Here is a 17,475-nt window from a genome sequence, read left to right on the forward strand (position 1 = left end):
ACATAGATCAACTCAAGGTTTTGTTAATAGATTATGTATAATTTGAAATAACTGATTATATCAGGATATTCAAAAATTGGGCGAAACACTTTTAAGCCCCCCAAAAACCATATTTTTTAAAGCTTTGTAAGGATTTTTGAGGGTCTAATTATTTTTTTTTGAAGTCGATACAGCCTGAATATTTTTTTACGTTCTATATGATTTTAAAAAATTAGGACTCAACGCAATTTTACCCCACTTCCCCTATTCCCCCTCCCCCACAGCCAAAAATGTCAATTTTTCGATTTTATTTTTTTTTAAGTTGGATTGCAATTAAATTATAAATGTTGTTCTGAAGCTATTTCTTTGTGGCATTTTTATAATTAACTATTCTAAATGGGAAATAAGCCACAATTTAACTAAAAAATGATTTTATTTTCCATCTGTAATGCGATAGAGAGAATTCGATAATCTGTGACACACTGAAAAATGGTTTGGGACGATCTATATAAATAAGTCAGATTAAATTAAATTATTAGAAGATTTTTTTACCAAGCAACATTTTTGTTTAATTTATTAATATTTTGTATTTTGACAACGATCTCCGTGGCGGACATCGAAACGTTAATAAAATCATTTTTTAGTTAAATTGTGGCTTATTTCGCATTTAGAATAGTTAGTAATTATTAAATTATAAATTATAAAAAATTCACACGCACAGCTGAGGCTTTTAGAGAACATCTATTTTTATGGACCCGAAGGTCGAGTGTACATACTATAACCTCATTTTTTTTTTGTTTTTTAATAGGTACGTATAACTTTTTTTGGCGATGGCTGCTAATTTTTTTTGTGTTTTGTGTATTTTACAAACTATCTACGTTTGGCTGATAATGCAAATAGTCCCCGCTGTATGCTTGTCCCGTTAGGTAAATTATTCCGATTCATTTTTTTGCACAAACTTACTCAAAAACAGGTCCTAATAACAAATCCACAAGGTGCCAGGCAGTACCGCGGTAGGAAAATGTTTTAAACATTTTTTTAAGCGAATTCAAAAAATCAATTTTTTCACTTCAGACAAATTTGTTTTAGATTCTCTGGATCAAGCTGAGCAAAAAAGGTATCTTGTGATTTTTCTATAAAATTGACTGTTGTCGAGTTACATGCAATTTTAAATTTGAAAAACGCGAAAATGGCCATTTTCAAGGCTTAATAACTCGATTAAAAATTATTATTATGAAAGTCATAAAGTGATCAACTCAAAGTTTAAAGCCCCCCTGCAATAGCCTAAAGAAATTTTTGTCATTATTTTATTACTAACTATTATTCTTAATAATTAAAAATGAGCGCTAAGCATGTATTGAAGCGGCCGTCAGCGAGAGAGAGATGTACAATATTCATTGGACGTTTTAAAAAAATATCGATTGGAAGTCAAAATAACGTTTTAAAAAAATAAAAAAGGAATTTTGAGGTTATATGTATTGTACAATCCATAGATATATAATACTCTAGATTGCGTCCTCCGATCTTAAAATGGGTGACGGTTGCGACAGAGATAAATGAGCCTATTTGGTCGGTAGTCTCTTTCTAATTTAAGGGGAATATCGACGACGTGACTATCCCACTTTATCGAGTAATATTTGTTGACAGTTGGAGCGGGTGGAGACGAGAAATGGTCTTTGGTCTTCGGACGTGAGTAATCGTGGTTCGAATCCCATACCAACTTTACCTTTTTTATTTTTATTTACTCAATATTGCGTTTATTAGATATTTTTACATCTGAAAAATGGAGCTAAGTAAATCTAGCAGATAATAAATGTACCTATGTATAGTAAGTTAATATTGGAATACATATTTGTGAACTGCATAGTAAAATAAAAGTCATTCGTTATTAATATAAATTCGTCCTTATTCGAATGATGTGAATAATATTTGTTTTGCTTCTACTTTTTTAAAAAATTGTAACAATAGTTTCGTAAATAAAAATAATGTCTAATTACTTATAATTGAATCGGTCATTTCAAAAACAGCAAAGTCCACAATTTTGAGAAACTAACTTTTTGAGAGGAATAGACTCCTTTAAGATAAACGTTGTGTGCAAAAACGACACCAGTCCAGTAAAAACATTAGGAACAAAACTACAATATAACTCTGAATTTTGATGTCATCCATTTCATCCATCTTTCGACTATATTTAAGTTTTCTTTGCTCTTCTCTAAAATTAGGAATATGTGACTCGTGTTGTTTTTGAAATGACCGATTCAATTAATAAATCGATGGTAATTATGTTGATATTAATTATTGGTAATTTTTTACGAATATTCTTAATTACTTTATACTATTCTACCATTAACTTATTAAAAAAATAACATTGGCTTTTATATTTTTAAAAATCTATAGGTACCTACACAGTTTTTCTTATTTGTTATATATTTCTTTGCATAGATTTATTTTAGAGATGTAATAATATCTAATCAACGCAATATTGATTAAATTAAAAATAAAAAAAGTAAAGATTGGTATGGGATTCGAACCAGGATTATCCACGTCCGAAGACAAACGACCAGTTCTCGTCGCCATCCGCTCGAACTGTCAAACCATCTAAAATACTCGACGACCGAGTAGGATAGTGACGTCGTCAATACTCCCCTTGAATTAGAAAGAGACTACCGACCAAATAGGCTCATTTATCTCTGTCGCAACCGTCACCCATTTTAAGATCGTAAGGCGCAATCTAGAGTATTATAAATCTATGGTACAATCGACCTACACGGGTCTCTAAAAAATAGATATGTTTTGTAGAAGCCTCATAAAAATTTTAAATTAATTGCATCTTTAAACAAAAAAAAAATAGAAAAATTGACGTTTTTTGTGGGGACAGGGGAGGGGTGGTGGGGTAAAAATGCAATTAGTCTTATTTTTTAATCCCATATAACGTAAAAAAAAATTAAAAAAAAAATATTCAGGCTGTATCGATCTCAAAAAATATCATTAAGCCCGCAAAAACCCTTACATAACTTAAAAAAACATAGTTTTTGGGGGGTTTAAAGGTGTTATGCCCAATTTTTGGTAATCCTTAAATACTTATTTATTTCAATCCATAGATATATAATACCACAGAATAACTAACCATATGGTTAGTTATTCTGTGATAATACTCTAGATTGCGCCCTGCGATCTTAAAATGGGTGACGGTTGCGACAGAGATAAATGAGCCTATTTGGTCGGTAGTCTCTTTTTAATTTAAGGGGAATATCGACGACGTGAATATCCCACTTTATCGAGTAATATGTGTTGACAGTTGGAGCGGGTGGTGACGAGAAATGGGCCCGGATTACGAACACTCGATACGAATCGTATCCGCCATGTTTTCCCATAAGGCGCTACGGTAAAACATGGCGGATACGATGCGTATCGAGTGTACGTAATCCGGGCCCATGGTCTTAGGTCTTCGGACGTGGATAATCCTGGTTCGAATCCCATACCAACTTTACCTTTTTTATTTTTATTTAATCAATCTTGTGTTTATTAGATATTTTTACATCTGAAAAATGGACCTAAGTAAATCTAGCAGATAATAAATGTACCTATGTATAGTAAGTTAATATTGGAATACATAATTTGTGAACTGCATAGTAAAATAAAAGTCATTCGTTATTAATATAAATTCGTCCTTATTCGAATGATGTGAATAATATTTGTTTTGCTTCTACTTTTTTAAAAAATTGTAACAATAGTTTCATAAATAAAAATAATGTCTAATTACTTATAATTGAATCGGTCATTTCAAAAACAGCAAAGTCCACAATTTTGAGAAACTAACTTTTTGAGAGGAATAGACTCCTTTAAGATAAACGTTGTGTGCAAAAACGACACCAGTCCAGTAAAAACATTAGGAACAAAACTACAATATAACTCTCAATTTTGATGTCATCCATTTCATCCATCTTTCGACTATAGGGCTTTTCATTCACAGTCATTTGTTTCGAGCTTCTGTCATGTGTCACATAATATTAATATATCTACGTCATACGTTATTGATATAGCCAATGATACAAACAAAAGACGTATGGCGTAGATATATTAATATTATGTGACACATGACAGAAGCTCGAAACAAATGACAATCGATGAAAAGCCCTATTGGCGGTGTGCAAGTACTTGGACTTGGAAGGGAAACGAGAAACGACCGTGCGCGAGTCGCGGAGAAATATTGCAACTATCTTAAATAATTCATATTGTCAATTGAAATTGTCAAATTGACGTATATTTTATACCTTCTGTCAATGAAGCAGAAAAATTATATATTGCTCCACAATATTGATATGATATGCAATTATTATATAAAGGTAAATTTAATTAATTGTATTTTGCTTGCAGTACTGCATTTTAATAACTAATTTTATTTACTTACAATTGTTTACGTTTTCTGTACATAACCTGAATCTTATTTTTTCTTCTTATTATTTTTTTGGACTATGGCCTTGACAATTATCCAGTAACCAGGACTAATATTAGGTTTGTTCCAACACGACCGAGAACCGTCACGAAACGGTAACGCTCCTGCGCAGTAAACAAAATCCGTTCCAACAAAAATATGATCGTCATCGGATCGTCCATCCCACTGTTCCAACAAGAATTGTGATCTTTTAGTGACGGTTTCGTGATGATCATTTCAGTAATCGGGAAATAGGGTTTTTCATTGATTTTCATTTGTTTCGAGCTTTTGTCATGTGTTACCTAATATTAATATATCAAGGGCATACGGCTTTAGCTTTTATCATTGGATATACCACCAACAAAATACATATTGATAGATAAATCAGTTATCAGTCAGGTAACCGTTCCAACATCGGTTTCCAAATTACCGTCATGGGACGATAACTGGGCGATACAATTACGAACATGCGCACAACAAACGGTACAAGTAGTTTCGTGACGGTTTCTGGACCGTCCAAAAGTTCATGTTGGAACAAACCTATAATTGGCCAATATAAGGTTTGTTCCAACACGACCGAGAACCGTCAGGAAACGGTAACGCTCCTGCGCAGTAAAGAAAATCCGTTCTAACAAAAATATGATCGTCATCGGATCGTCCTTCCCACTGTTCCAACAAGAATTGTGATCTTTCGGTGACGGTTTCGTGATGATCATTTCAGTAATCGGGCAAATGCATAATGTGCTGGTTGGACTGACTTGAGCACTAGGATTTAATTCTTTAAATTTTTTGAGCCTTTGATCGACTAAAAGCACACAAGCTGTCACCAACAAAAATGACAAATATATGTTTACCGTCATGGGACGATAACTGGGCGATACAATTACGAACATGCGCACAACAAACGGTACAAGTAGTTTCGTGACGGTTTTTGGGCCGTCCAAAAGTTCATGTTGGAACAAACCTATAATTAAAAGTGCGAATAAAAGTACAGAGCGTAGAAATAGAGGTCTCTTTGCCGAACTTGCACGGTCCCAGCTCTTCTGTCAAATTAGGAATAGGGCTTTTCATTCACAGTCATTTGTTTCGAGCTTCTGTCATGTGTCACATAATATTAATATATCTACGTCATACGTTATCGGTAATAACAATGATAGAAACCAAAGACGTATGGCGTAGATATATTAATATTATGTGACACATGACAGAAGCTCGAAACAAATGACAATCGATGAAAAGCCCTATAGGTATGTGACTCGTGTTGTTTTTGAAATGACCGATTCAATTAATAAATCGATGGTACATTATGTTGATATTAATTATTATTGGTAATTTTTTACGAATATTTTTAATTACTATTCTACTATTTATTCTATTCTACTATTTATATTACTATATATTTTAATACTATACTATTCTACCATTAACTTATTAAAAAAAATAACATTGGCTTTTATATTTTTAAAAATCTATAGGTACCTACACAGTTTTTCTTATTTGTTATATATTTCTTTGCATAGATTTATTTTAGAGATGTAATTATCTAATAAACGCAATATTGATTAAATTAAAAATAAAAAAAGTAAAGGTTGGTATGGGATTCGAACCAGGATTATCCACGTCCGAAGACAAACGACCAGTTCTCGTCGCCAACCGCTCGAACTGTCAAACCATCTAAAATACTCGACGACAGAGTAGGATAGTGACGTCGTCGATACTCCCCTTGAATTAGAAAGAGACTATCGACCAAATAGGCTCATTTATCTCTGTCGCAACCGTCACCCATTTTAAGATCGTAAGGCGCAATCTAGAGTATTATAAATCTGTTTCAATCTATACATAATCTATTAACAAAACCTTGAATTCATCTATGTTACAGTCTATAAAATGGAGAAAATCCCTAAAAATCCCATAAAAAAACAGTTTTCGGGATTTTTCAAGATGGCGCACCTGACGGAAAAATCTGAAAAAAATTAGAGAGATAGCTTTTGACAAAATACACAAGATGCAAAAAAAATTGGACCTGCATAGCCCCCTCCAACAAAAAGTTATAGGTTTTAAGAAAGTTAAAAAAAAATTTGAGGTTATGTACACTCGACCTAAGGGTCCATAAAAATGTAAATGTTTTGTAAAAGGCTCAGCTACACGTGTGAATTTTTTAAAATTTTTAAATCAATTGAAACCCAACTAAAAAAAATTAAACCTAAAAATCTATGTTTTTGGCTGTGGGGGGAGGGGTAAGGGGGGTGGCGAGCTAAAAATCCGCGTTATCTCATTTTTTAATCGCAAAGAACGTAAAAAAATTAAAAAAATTATTGAATTCTGAGAATGAGGGCATTTTGCCTATCTTAATGGGGGGTACCCTTTAAATCCGATTATACCATTTAGGTAGGTATATGGTACTTCAAAACATCACATTCGGAAACGAAATCCTATTCCTATTACACTGGGGGCAGCACAAAAAATTGTATTTCACACTTTAATTTCAAAATGTGCAATATTTTTGTCCGTGCGTGTAGAAACAGCGACAATAATAAAGTTACACGAAAACAGTAACGAAATGAAAATAAGACGTGTCAAATAGGGTGGCACATTATCACTTTTCTGAGTGATATCACTATATTTCTATATTTATTTATAACTGCCCTAGAGCGTGCTTTTAAAACCTTTGATTGTGATCATAAAGTGATATTTGCCGACGGAGATAGACTGCAATACCTAAGTTATACTGATGACATGGTTTTGATAGAAAATGATCTATGCGAAATTAACACCATGTTAGAAGAATTGGAAAGAGTCTGCAGAGAAATCGTTTACACATATAACCAGTTGCTTATGAAACAAGCATTCGATAGAGATTAGAGGAATTCGTTAATATTTCATTTTCAAAATTATTCAAAAAATGTATAAGCCAAATATTCTACAGTTTAACAGGAAAAGGCAGCAAATAATACAGCTTAATAAAACGTTGAACAAAGATCCTACATTTACAGCTAGTAAGGGGTGGTTTTGGTAAAGTCCAGAAGACTCCAATGGGAGTCTTCTCAGGAGACATCCTGGCCAAAGAACAGTTAGGGCTGGTATGGGAAGAAGACCGCGTGGACGACCTCGACTCTGGTGGCGAGATAATATCAGGAGACCTTAAAAGCTATGGGCGTGAAGAATTGGATAGAGATTGCTCAACACATAGAGAATGGAGGCATGTTGTCGAGTCGGTTAAAACACACGAAGGCTTGTAACGCTACGGAGTACATACTAGTAGTAAAAGGTGGTTTTAGCGTTAGAAGAAACGGCAATGTTTTCGCCAGCTGATATTTACGAGTTAGGTATTAATTTATAGATGAATTCGCAGATTTAATTTCACCAAAAACCATTTCTTTCGTCAGGAAGTATACAAAGTTAGCATTTTGTCATGCAACAATGTGGCATTAGTGAAAAACGAAATCAAAGCATCTCCGTGCAAATGTACCTAATGTAGTCCGAATTATGTAGCAAATACAGTGTACTACGAAATATAAAATTACACTTTCTTACGTCGACCATGACCAAAGCAAACGAAGAAAAGCTCAGACGTTTTGAACGAAAAATACTTAGAAAAATTTTCGGACCTCACCACGACACTAACACATACCAGTACAGGATCAGAACTAATATAGAATTAAAAGCACTCTACGATGATACCGATATTGTCCAAGAAATTAAATCACAGCGACTAAGATGGGCAGGCCACGTGCACAGACTTCATAACGAGAGACTTGCAAAACTGGTATGGGATCAGGGGCGGTTTCTCCATTGGTTCACTTGTGCAGTGAACACCTAATCAAATTTCATTAAAATACATATTTTTAAAAATCTCATAAATATCATTAAAATATTTTTCTTAAATCTCATAAATATCATAGTATCATTAAAATATAATAGGCCAGGAACCGAAGCTTTTTACCTCGCAATTTTTACAGAATGGATCGATTTGCTTGAAAATTTGAGAATAAGTAGTGGATAGTCCAAGGATCAAAATCTATATGATGCCGGAAGGCGCTTTTACCATGGGGGTGGTTGCCACCCCATCTCGAAGGTGGAAATTTTTTATTATATTTTGACCGCAAAAGTTGATAAAAACATTAATTCCAAACAAAAAATATTCTATACATTTTTTTGATAAAATTAATAGTTCTCGATTTATTCGCTATCGAAAGTGATAGTTTTGTATAGAGAAAATCAATGTTTTTCGATATACTACTTTACTTTAAAATTGACTCAATTTTTGCCGTAGAAAAAAGTTTTTCCAACCAAGTTCTTGGGAATTAATGCCCGGTTGCACCAACAGATCTTAAGCTTAAGTCGAGAATATCATAAGAATTAATATAGTATAATTATAATATATTACAATAAGAATACCATAATATAATAATAGATATAATTGATAATAAGGTAAGAATCTAAAATTATGGTGCAACGTAAGTGATATTCAAGGAGGCCCTATCTATAAGTAGAGCTTAGCTAAGCTGGAGCTTAAGATCTGTTGGTGCAACCAGGCATTAATAGCCTACAATTTTATAATGAAACACTTTTTCGTATGTCTGATGCTAATCTTTCTATTCTGAAGAAAATGGCATTTTTTACCAAACTACAAAACCTCGTTATTCGCTTTTTACTCCAGTTTTTTTAAAACTAATTATTCTAAGCCAGTCAAACTTCTAGAATCTATTAATAATACATAAATAAATAAGAATGAATAAGGCCAATGACTAAAAACACCGCTAACTTAGATTATTATGCTTCCAATTGGATTTCTCCTTTTTTTTTTCAAAAAAATATATTGATTTCTTAACCGTAACTTATACTAGAAAGTTTGGTAAAAAAAAATTTGTAGGTTTTTACAAGATCTATAAGTCTATTAATATTAAATCTCTTTAAAGTCCTCACTCGCAAGAATAGGTGACTTTGATAGAGTTGGTAAAGGTGGTTTTTGCATGTTATTACAAGTTTTAATTGTCAATAGCTTACTCAATTTTTGCCGCAGAAAAAATTTTTGAAAACCTTTTTCTTGAGAATTAAATAGGCTACAATTTCATATTTAAACATTTTTTAGTATCTCTGATGCTAATCTTGCTATTCTGAAGAAAAGCCATTTTTTTCCAAACTACAAAAATTTGTTATTCGCTTTTAACTCCATTTTTTTTTAAAACTAATCATTCTAAGCCGGTCAAACTTTTAGAACCTATTAATAATACATAAATAAAAAAGACCGAATAAGGTCAATGACTAACTTTAATTAGAGTGGTGATTAGGGGCTTGCTTGCGATCACTTTTTCGCTGAAGATAAATATTTAGAAGAGATAGATATTTTTAAGTACGTTACATTAGTTTGAACAAGTTGTCCTCGAAAAATGCATAGTTTTCCCGTTTTTTGAATTTGAAACTACAATATTTAGCATTTGACGAAGAAGAGCCAACATATTATAAAGTACAGCTCGATTACTATTGATCTTAAAGAACATTTTAAAAAACGGTTTTGTTTATTTTTTCAAAATGTACATTTTTGTTAAGTAAAGTTCTTTTGATAAAAGAAAACTTTTGGAGTTAGCAGAAAACTTATTAAAAACATTGATTTTTTCGATGTAAAACTAACACTTTGGATAGCGAATAAAGCGAAAACTACCAATTTTACCAAAAAAATGTATAGAACGTTTTTTGCTTAAAATGAATGTTTTACCAACTTTTGCTATTACAATATAATAAAACATTTCCACCCCCGAGATAGGGTGGTAACCACCCCCATGGTAAAAGCGCCTTTCGGCATGATATAGATTTTGATTCTTGGACTATCCACTACTTATTCTCGAATTTCCAAGCAAATCGATCCATTCTGTAAAAATTGCGAGGTTTTGTCCTATTTTAAGCTTCATTACTTGGACTATAACTGTATTTATTAATCACATAATTTATTTGCACAACACCGCTACGCTAGATGCACGTGGTAAGTGCAGAATTCAAATTGAACCCAGCCACTATACAGTAAGCCTATAGACGAACGAGAGCTCTTAAATCCGTGAACCAGGGATTCTCCTATCTTAAAACATTGACCATTTGTGCACTGCACACAGAGACCGGGGCGAAGCGTTTCGATTCACTCACAATTTGGCATTTTCTGTTGTGGGATTTTATTAAATACAATATTGGTAGGTAGTTTTTTTAGGATGGTGGAGCCTTATTCAGTGAAGTTTATAAAAGAAAATGCAAATAGTTTTGAAAATCGACTTCTTATAAAAAGAATGGACTAACTTGGCCGGAGATAAACTTGGTACAAGAATGTGCAATAAGAAACAAAAAGTTTAAACATTGTTTTAAAGTTGAACAATATAGAAGAACTTAGTGATTATGTGGGTGTGATAAACTACATTCTTTATTTTGTTTTCCATGTTTAGTATTTTCAAAGAATAAAACTATAATTTCAATCTCGGTCTTTGGATGCCGTTAAAATAAACGGATTTTTAAACAGTTTTGACAAAGCCATTTCATTATTCGTAACTTCTGCCTCCACCTTCACCACCGAAGAAGCGCCATCATTCAGTAGGTATTATATTCTGCACAAAACAAAAAAAGTGTGTGACATCCTGACTAATCGGGTCAAAGATAGGTTTCATTTTACAGAACATCTTTTCGCCTGCGGCGCGTATTCTCCGTTCGTATAATTACATTCTTTAATTGAACTCCCTCCTTAAATTACCACGAGCCGCCACTGTATGGGATGAAATTCCTACAGGCAAAAAACCACTCGGGCGCCCCAGAATGCGATGGAGAGATAATATCCAAGCAGATCTCCGGAAAATGAACATTACATTTGACCCTTGGTTGATGGAAGACCGAACAAATTGGAAAACAGTTGTACAGTCAGCCAGGACCCACCCAGAATTGTAGCGCTACGTAATGATGATCTTACGAACACTACTTAATTAAAGAGGAAGATGCCTAGAATTTGTAGAAACTGAGCTTTCTGAAGTAACACTAATGAAAGATCCTCAACTCATCGTCAAAGAAATTTCTAGATACGAAGGAACAGAAGAAATCTATCCCAAAAGTATCCGCAACGGTCATCGGAAACTAAGTGATCAAAATCAGGATTAATAAGTTCCTGAGAGACGCAAATAAGATCTTTATGTACAATAAAATTTGTCTCATATGCAGATGCTGCCAGTATTTTTAAAACTTCACTACATTTAAGGCTAGAGCAAATAACAAAATGAGAAGAGTGCTCTGCATCAGAGATTTGATGTTAGAACTAAGAGTTAAGTTGGCTAGATGCTACGTTTTCTCGACTTTGTTTTATGGAATGGAAGCTGGACCTTGAATGCGGCATCAATGAAAAACTAGAATCATTCGAGTTGTGGGTGTATTGGGACCGTGCAAGTTTGGAAAAGCGACATCTGGTTTCATAGCTCGGCAACTTTTTTCGCACTTTTAATTATATTGGCCAGTCATATTGGTCCTGGTTGCTGGATAATTGTCAAGGCCATAGTCCAAAAAAAATTATAAGAAGATAAAGTAAGACTGAGGTTATGCTGATTTTTTTTACAACATTTTCCGTACAATTCTTTGAGACTATTACTTTAATTACTAAGCTGAAGCTTGTTTTCTTCAGTTTTTCATAGACCCACCTGCTTGTGGTGATTAGGTACAGATTGGTATTCTTTTTGCTTTGGTGGAATTGAGGTAAGTTTTTTTATGTTTTTCGAAGCTTCCAATTGTAGTTACATACATACTATCAAATAAACATATAATATATTATTTATAAATAAGTTTTAGGTTTTATTGTAAAAATTGTTACTTTAACATGTTTTATCTCTTTTAATAGCAAATATTAATTCTGTTTACACAGCAAGACTTTAATAACAATTTCTTTTATGTGTTTCAGAGCTGAGACAAAACTGAGCATCGGAATCTGAAGCTAGCGAGTGTAATGTTCTTCTTCTTGTAGTGCCTATCCGTTTTGGATGTTGGCGACCATCATGTCAATCTGTACTTTGCACACTGCTGCTCTGAAAATATTTGTAGTGGTTGTGTTGAACCACGTACGTAGATTTTTCAGCCACGAAATCCTTCGCCTTCCTGGTCCTCACTTTCCCTCTACTTTTCCCTGTAAGACCAGTTGCAGCAGTCCATATCTTTCACTGTTCCTCATGATGTGAACGAGGTATTCGATTTTGGCTGTTTTTATTTTGATTAACAGCTCTTTTTCTTTTTGCATTCTCAGCAAAACACCCTCATTAGTAATGTGGTCGGTATAAGATATCTTCAGGATTCGACGATAAAGCCACATCTCAAAAGCCTCAATTTTCTTGCAGGTGGCGTCTGTGAGAGTCCACGACTCAACTCCGTACAACAGTATAGGAAAGATATAACATCGTAGTAATCTGACTTTTATGGGTATCGACAAATCATGACATTTGAACAACTTTACCATTTTTTGAAATGCAGATATTGCTTTCTCTATCCTACATTTGATTTCTATAGAATGGTCCCAATTTTCATTGACGTTCTTACCAAGGTAGGTATATGTTTTTACTCTTTCTATTTGTTGACCATTCACACTGATTCGTCCAAATTGCAGTTTGTTCTTAGAGATAATCATACATTTTGTTTTCTTAGGGCCGGTTGTTCGAACGCTAATCAAAACTGATCATTATCAAATATTTAATTACAATTATATTTGATTAAGCGTACTTCTGACAGACGTCGCATTTTGAGGTTATGTTGACTGATTTATTTTATTATTTTGGTTTTAATTTAAAATAAAACATAATTAAACTCTTTCTGATGTTAATTTCTTGTTTTTACTTACAAATCAATAATAATAATAAGCAATTTTTAAGAATTTAAGAGCTGCGGCTATATTTTAATTACTGTTTTACCTACAATCAATAACTGATTAGTGTTATACATGTATTTTTCATGTCGCGATTTGATTCCCATCAAGAAAATTGATTACAATAAATGATTGATTATAATCAACTTCTTGATTAGCGTTCGAACAACCGGCCCTTAGTGTTTAGTGAAAGTCTGTATCTCTGACTGACTTCTGCGATTCTGTTCATTAACTCCTGTAGGGCTTCAGAACTGTCAGCGAATACCACAGTGGTTTAATGTAAGTTCCAATAAATAATTTTAGACAATATATTGTATTGTAGTTAAGTGATTACTGCATAAATAGTTATATAAAATGGTATTGTATTTTTTATTCACATTGTTTTATTCAAATTGTGGCTAGTATGTCAAAACAAACCTTAAGCAAGTTTGAAAAAACAAACTTTATGCAACAAAACAAAAACAAACCTTCAGCAAGTTTATTATATCAAGTTTGTACAAAGTTTGAAAAAACAAAATTCATGCAAGTTTGTCACACTCCAACTAGCAAGTCTGATTTAAACTTGCTGCAAGCCTGCAAAGTTGCCATGGCAAACCTGCAGCAAGCTTTCATGTTTGATGTTTCAAATGTATCAAACTTGTTGCAAGTTTGAAACAAATTTATATTGCTATCTGGGAAAGTATCCGCAACAGTCATCGGAAACTAAGTGATCAAAATCAGGATTAATAAGTTCCTGAGAGACGCAAATAAGATCTTTATGTACAATAAAATTTTGTCTCATATGCAGATGTTGCCAGTGCCAGTACATATTTTTAAAACTACATTTAAGGTTAGAGCAAAATTTAACAAAAGCAGAAGAGTGCTCTGCATCAGAGATTTGATATTAGAACCAAGACTTAGGTTAGCTAGATGCTACGTATTCTCCACTTTGTTTTATGGAATGGAAGCTGGACCTTGAATGCGGCATCAATGAAAAACTAGAATCATTCGAGTTGTGGGTGTATTGGGACCGTGCAAGTTCGGAAAAGCGACATCTGGTTTCATAGCTCGGCAACTTTTTTCGCACTTTTAATTATATTGGCCAATCATATTGGTCCTGATGCTGGATAATTGTCAAGGCCATAGTCCAAAAAAATTATAAGAAAAAAAAGTAAGACTGAGGTTATGTTATTAAAAGATACACAATTGTATGTAGCAAATAAAATTAATTATTAAATTGCAGTACTGCAAGCAAAATACAATTAATAAATTTACTTTTTTATAATAATTGCATATCATATCAATATTGTGGAGTAACATATAATTTTTCTTCTTCAATGACAGTAGGTATGAAATATACGTCAATTTGACAATTTCAATTGACAATATGATTTATTTAAGAAAGTTGCAACATTTTTCCGCTATAGGGCTTTTGTTTATAGAGTGATCCTCAACCATTGTTGAGGATCGACCATAGAAAACCGGGATACATTAGTACTGGTAGGAAATAAATACTGTACAAAAATACCAAAACTCTTAATACGATTTATTAAATGAAGTATTTCATCTGAAATGTAAATTCAGTCACACTCAAAAATACATTTAACCTAAAAAGCCAATAATGATTTTATTTTTAATACTAAATCCAAATGTACTTCCATTTATTATGAAATAGAAATTAATAAAAAAAAACGTTATAAGATACATATACTTATAGAATGTATTAAAAATCAGTATCGACCGCTGCGACCAGAGCGATGTTTTGGAGATCTAGAACTTCTTCTTTCTCTGGAACGTGAACGAGCACGTCTTGGAGACCGAGACCTTGATCTACCTCCTCCTATTCCTGTTCCAGCTCTGCCACCCTTCCTTCTAGAATACAAATATCTGAAAAAAAAAATTATGACAATTTGTATAAATGGCTTTCAAACATTGATATTAGAGATAAAAATATCAGTTACACTATGGTATTGCAGTCACTATAAAATATACCAAAAAAGGATGAGATAGGACAAATATTGTTAAATCAAGGGTCAGAGTGTATACCTATATTTAATTTAAAAAGCAAATTCCAAACAGATAAACAATATTTACGTCTAGTCCAGGAACCGAAGCTTTACACCTCGCAATTTTTACAGAATGGATCGATTTGCTTGAAAATTTGAGAATAAGTAGTAGATAGTCCAAGGATCAAAAATCTATATGATGCCGAAAGACGCTTTTACTATGGGGGTGGTTGTCACCCCATCTCGGGGGTGGAAATTTTTTATTATATTTTGACCGCAAAAGTTGGTGAAAACATTAATTTTAAGCAAAAAATATTCCATACATTTTTTGATAAATCTAATAGTTTTAGATCTATTCGCTATCGAAAGTGTTAGTTTTATAACGAAAAATCAATGCTTTTTATTCAGTTTTCTGCTAATAACTCAAAAAGTTTTTGTTTTATCAAAACAACTTTACTTAACAAAAATGCACCTTTTGAAAAAATAAACAAACCGGTCTTTTTTAATTATCTTTAAGACCAATAGTAATCGAGCTATACTTTATTATATGTGTTAGCTCTTCTTCGTCAAATGCTTTTTTTTTTCTTCCTTATTGGCTTTGGATTACTTGATCCATTCAGCCACGATAGATAATAAATTACTGTTTGCTACAATATTCCAAATATAATACATTGCATTACATAATACATTAGGTACATGTGCGCACATATAATAGTTATGCACGCACATACATACATACATATGTAGAAGTGGAAACATTTAATTGACCAGTAGGTATACTCCTCATTCATGGCCCTAACCAACTTAAATTAATTTACAAATAATTAAATCGACAAAAAAAACTACATGCTAATACTAAATACTAATACTAAATGCTAATAAATATATGTTTTTTTTACACAGCGATAAGGCTTCAACCCGGATCAACCCCGCGGAGGTTTACACCCTCTTTGTGTTTTTATTTTTTTTTCTCTTTTTTATTTTTTTATAATTTATTATACTTTTTTTTATTTATTTATTTTTTTTTCTTTTTTTTTAATAAGATTTAATTTTTTTTATATATTTTTTTTGTATACATATTTTTTTGTATAATTTTTTTTTTTTTTTTTTAATTTTTTCAATATAAACTTTTATACAATTCTATTCTTATTACCTCCCTGCAAAATCTACTTAATGAACTTTCACAGGGAGACAATATTACATAATAAGGATAAACATAAAAAACAATAATTATTGCTAAACACATTCAACCGGACTCATTCAGTGCAAGTTAAATTTTCCTCTTAGTCCTTTTTAAAAACTCCCAGATGATTTGTTTAATTTTAGAATTTCTACGAGACAAATATAAAAGAGAAGCATTATTTTGTGGGAAAGGTATTTCTTCTTGAACCAGATTGTGCATCAAAAACTTAATTGCAACATCATTATGTTTGCATCCAAACAACCAATGATTAATATCGTCAACATATCCATTGCAATCGCAAAGATCTGATTCGGATAGGTTAAATCTATCAAATCGTCAAATGCTAAATATTGTAGTTTCAAAGTCAAAAGACGGAAAAATTATGCATTTTCGAGAATAACTTATAGAAGCGAATGTAAAGTAGGTATCTAAAAAGATCTATCTCCAAAAATAAAAGAAAAGTATCGAGCTCAAAAATGAATGTGACTTATATAATATTTAAAGTGACTTATAATGAAAACAATGTCATTCACTATTTTTTTCAACGAAAAAGTGATCGGAAACAACCCCCTAATTACCACCCTAATTAAAATTAGTCATTTTGACCATATTCGGTCTTCTTTATTTATGTCATCATTATCTTTGCCTTATCACTATGCGGGGTCGGCTTCCCTAATTGCATTTCTCCACACAATTCTATTTCGAGTCATATCAATGTTAATCCCCTTTACCAACATGTGTTATCGTCCCCCCCAGGTCTTCTTTGGTCTTCCTCTCCTACTCCTTCCAGGAATCTGCACTTCAGCTATTCTTCGTATTGGGTGATTAACGTCTCGACGTTGAACATGACCAAACCATCTTAACCTATGCTCTCTCATTTTGGCATCAATTGGTGCCTCACCTAGACTTCCCCTAATATACTCATTTCTAATTTTATCCTTCTTTGTCACTCCACTCATCCATCTAAGCATTCTCATTTACGCCACATGCATTCGTTGTTCCTCTTTCTTTTTCATTGCCCAACATT

At 32.7% G+C, this 17,475-nt stretch overlaps 1 protein-coding gene and 1 long non-coding RNA gene across 2 annotated transcripts in view; one reads left to right on the forward strand and one right to left on the reverse strand.

The window, feature by feature from the left end:
* The first annotated feature begins 11,768 nt into the window (after positions 1–11,768).
* On the forward strand, positions 11,769–13,635 carry LOC126881286 (uncharacterized). The gene is made up of 2 exons (XR_007696782.1): positions 11,769–12,127; positions 12,330–13,635. It is a non-coding gene; the product is annotated as an uncharacterized LOC126881286 (long non-coding RNA).
* A 1,155-nt stretch (positions 13,636–14,790) lies between these two features.
* The window catches only part of LOC126881285 (splicing factor U2af 38 kDa subunit), a 31,697-nt gene continuing 29,012 nt past the window's right edge, over positions 14,791–17,475 (reverse strand). The window contains exon 5 of the mRNA XM_050645482.1: positions 14,791–15,146. Coding sequence (XP_050501439.1) covers positions 14,990–15,146 — 157 coding nt within the window. The 3' untranslated portion in view covers positions 14,791–14,989. The remainder of the gene's footprint in view (positions 15,147–17,475) is intronic.

This window comes from Diabrotica virgifera, chromosome 3, assembly GCF_917563875.1.
Source record: "Diabrotica virgifera virgifera chromosome 3, PGI_DIABVI_V3a".
Taxonomy (NCBI): Eukaryota; Metazoa; Arthropoda; class Insecta; order Coleoptera; family Chrysomelidae; genus Diabrotica; species Diabrotica virgifera.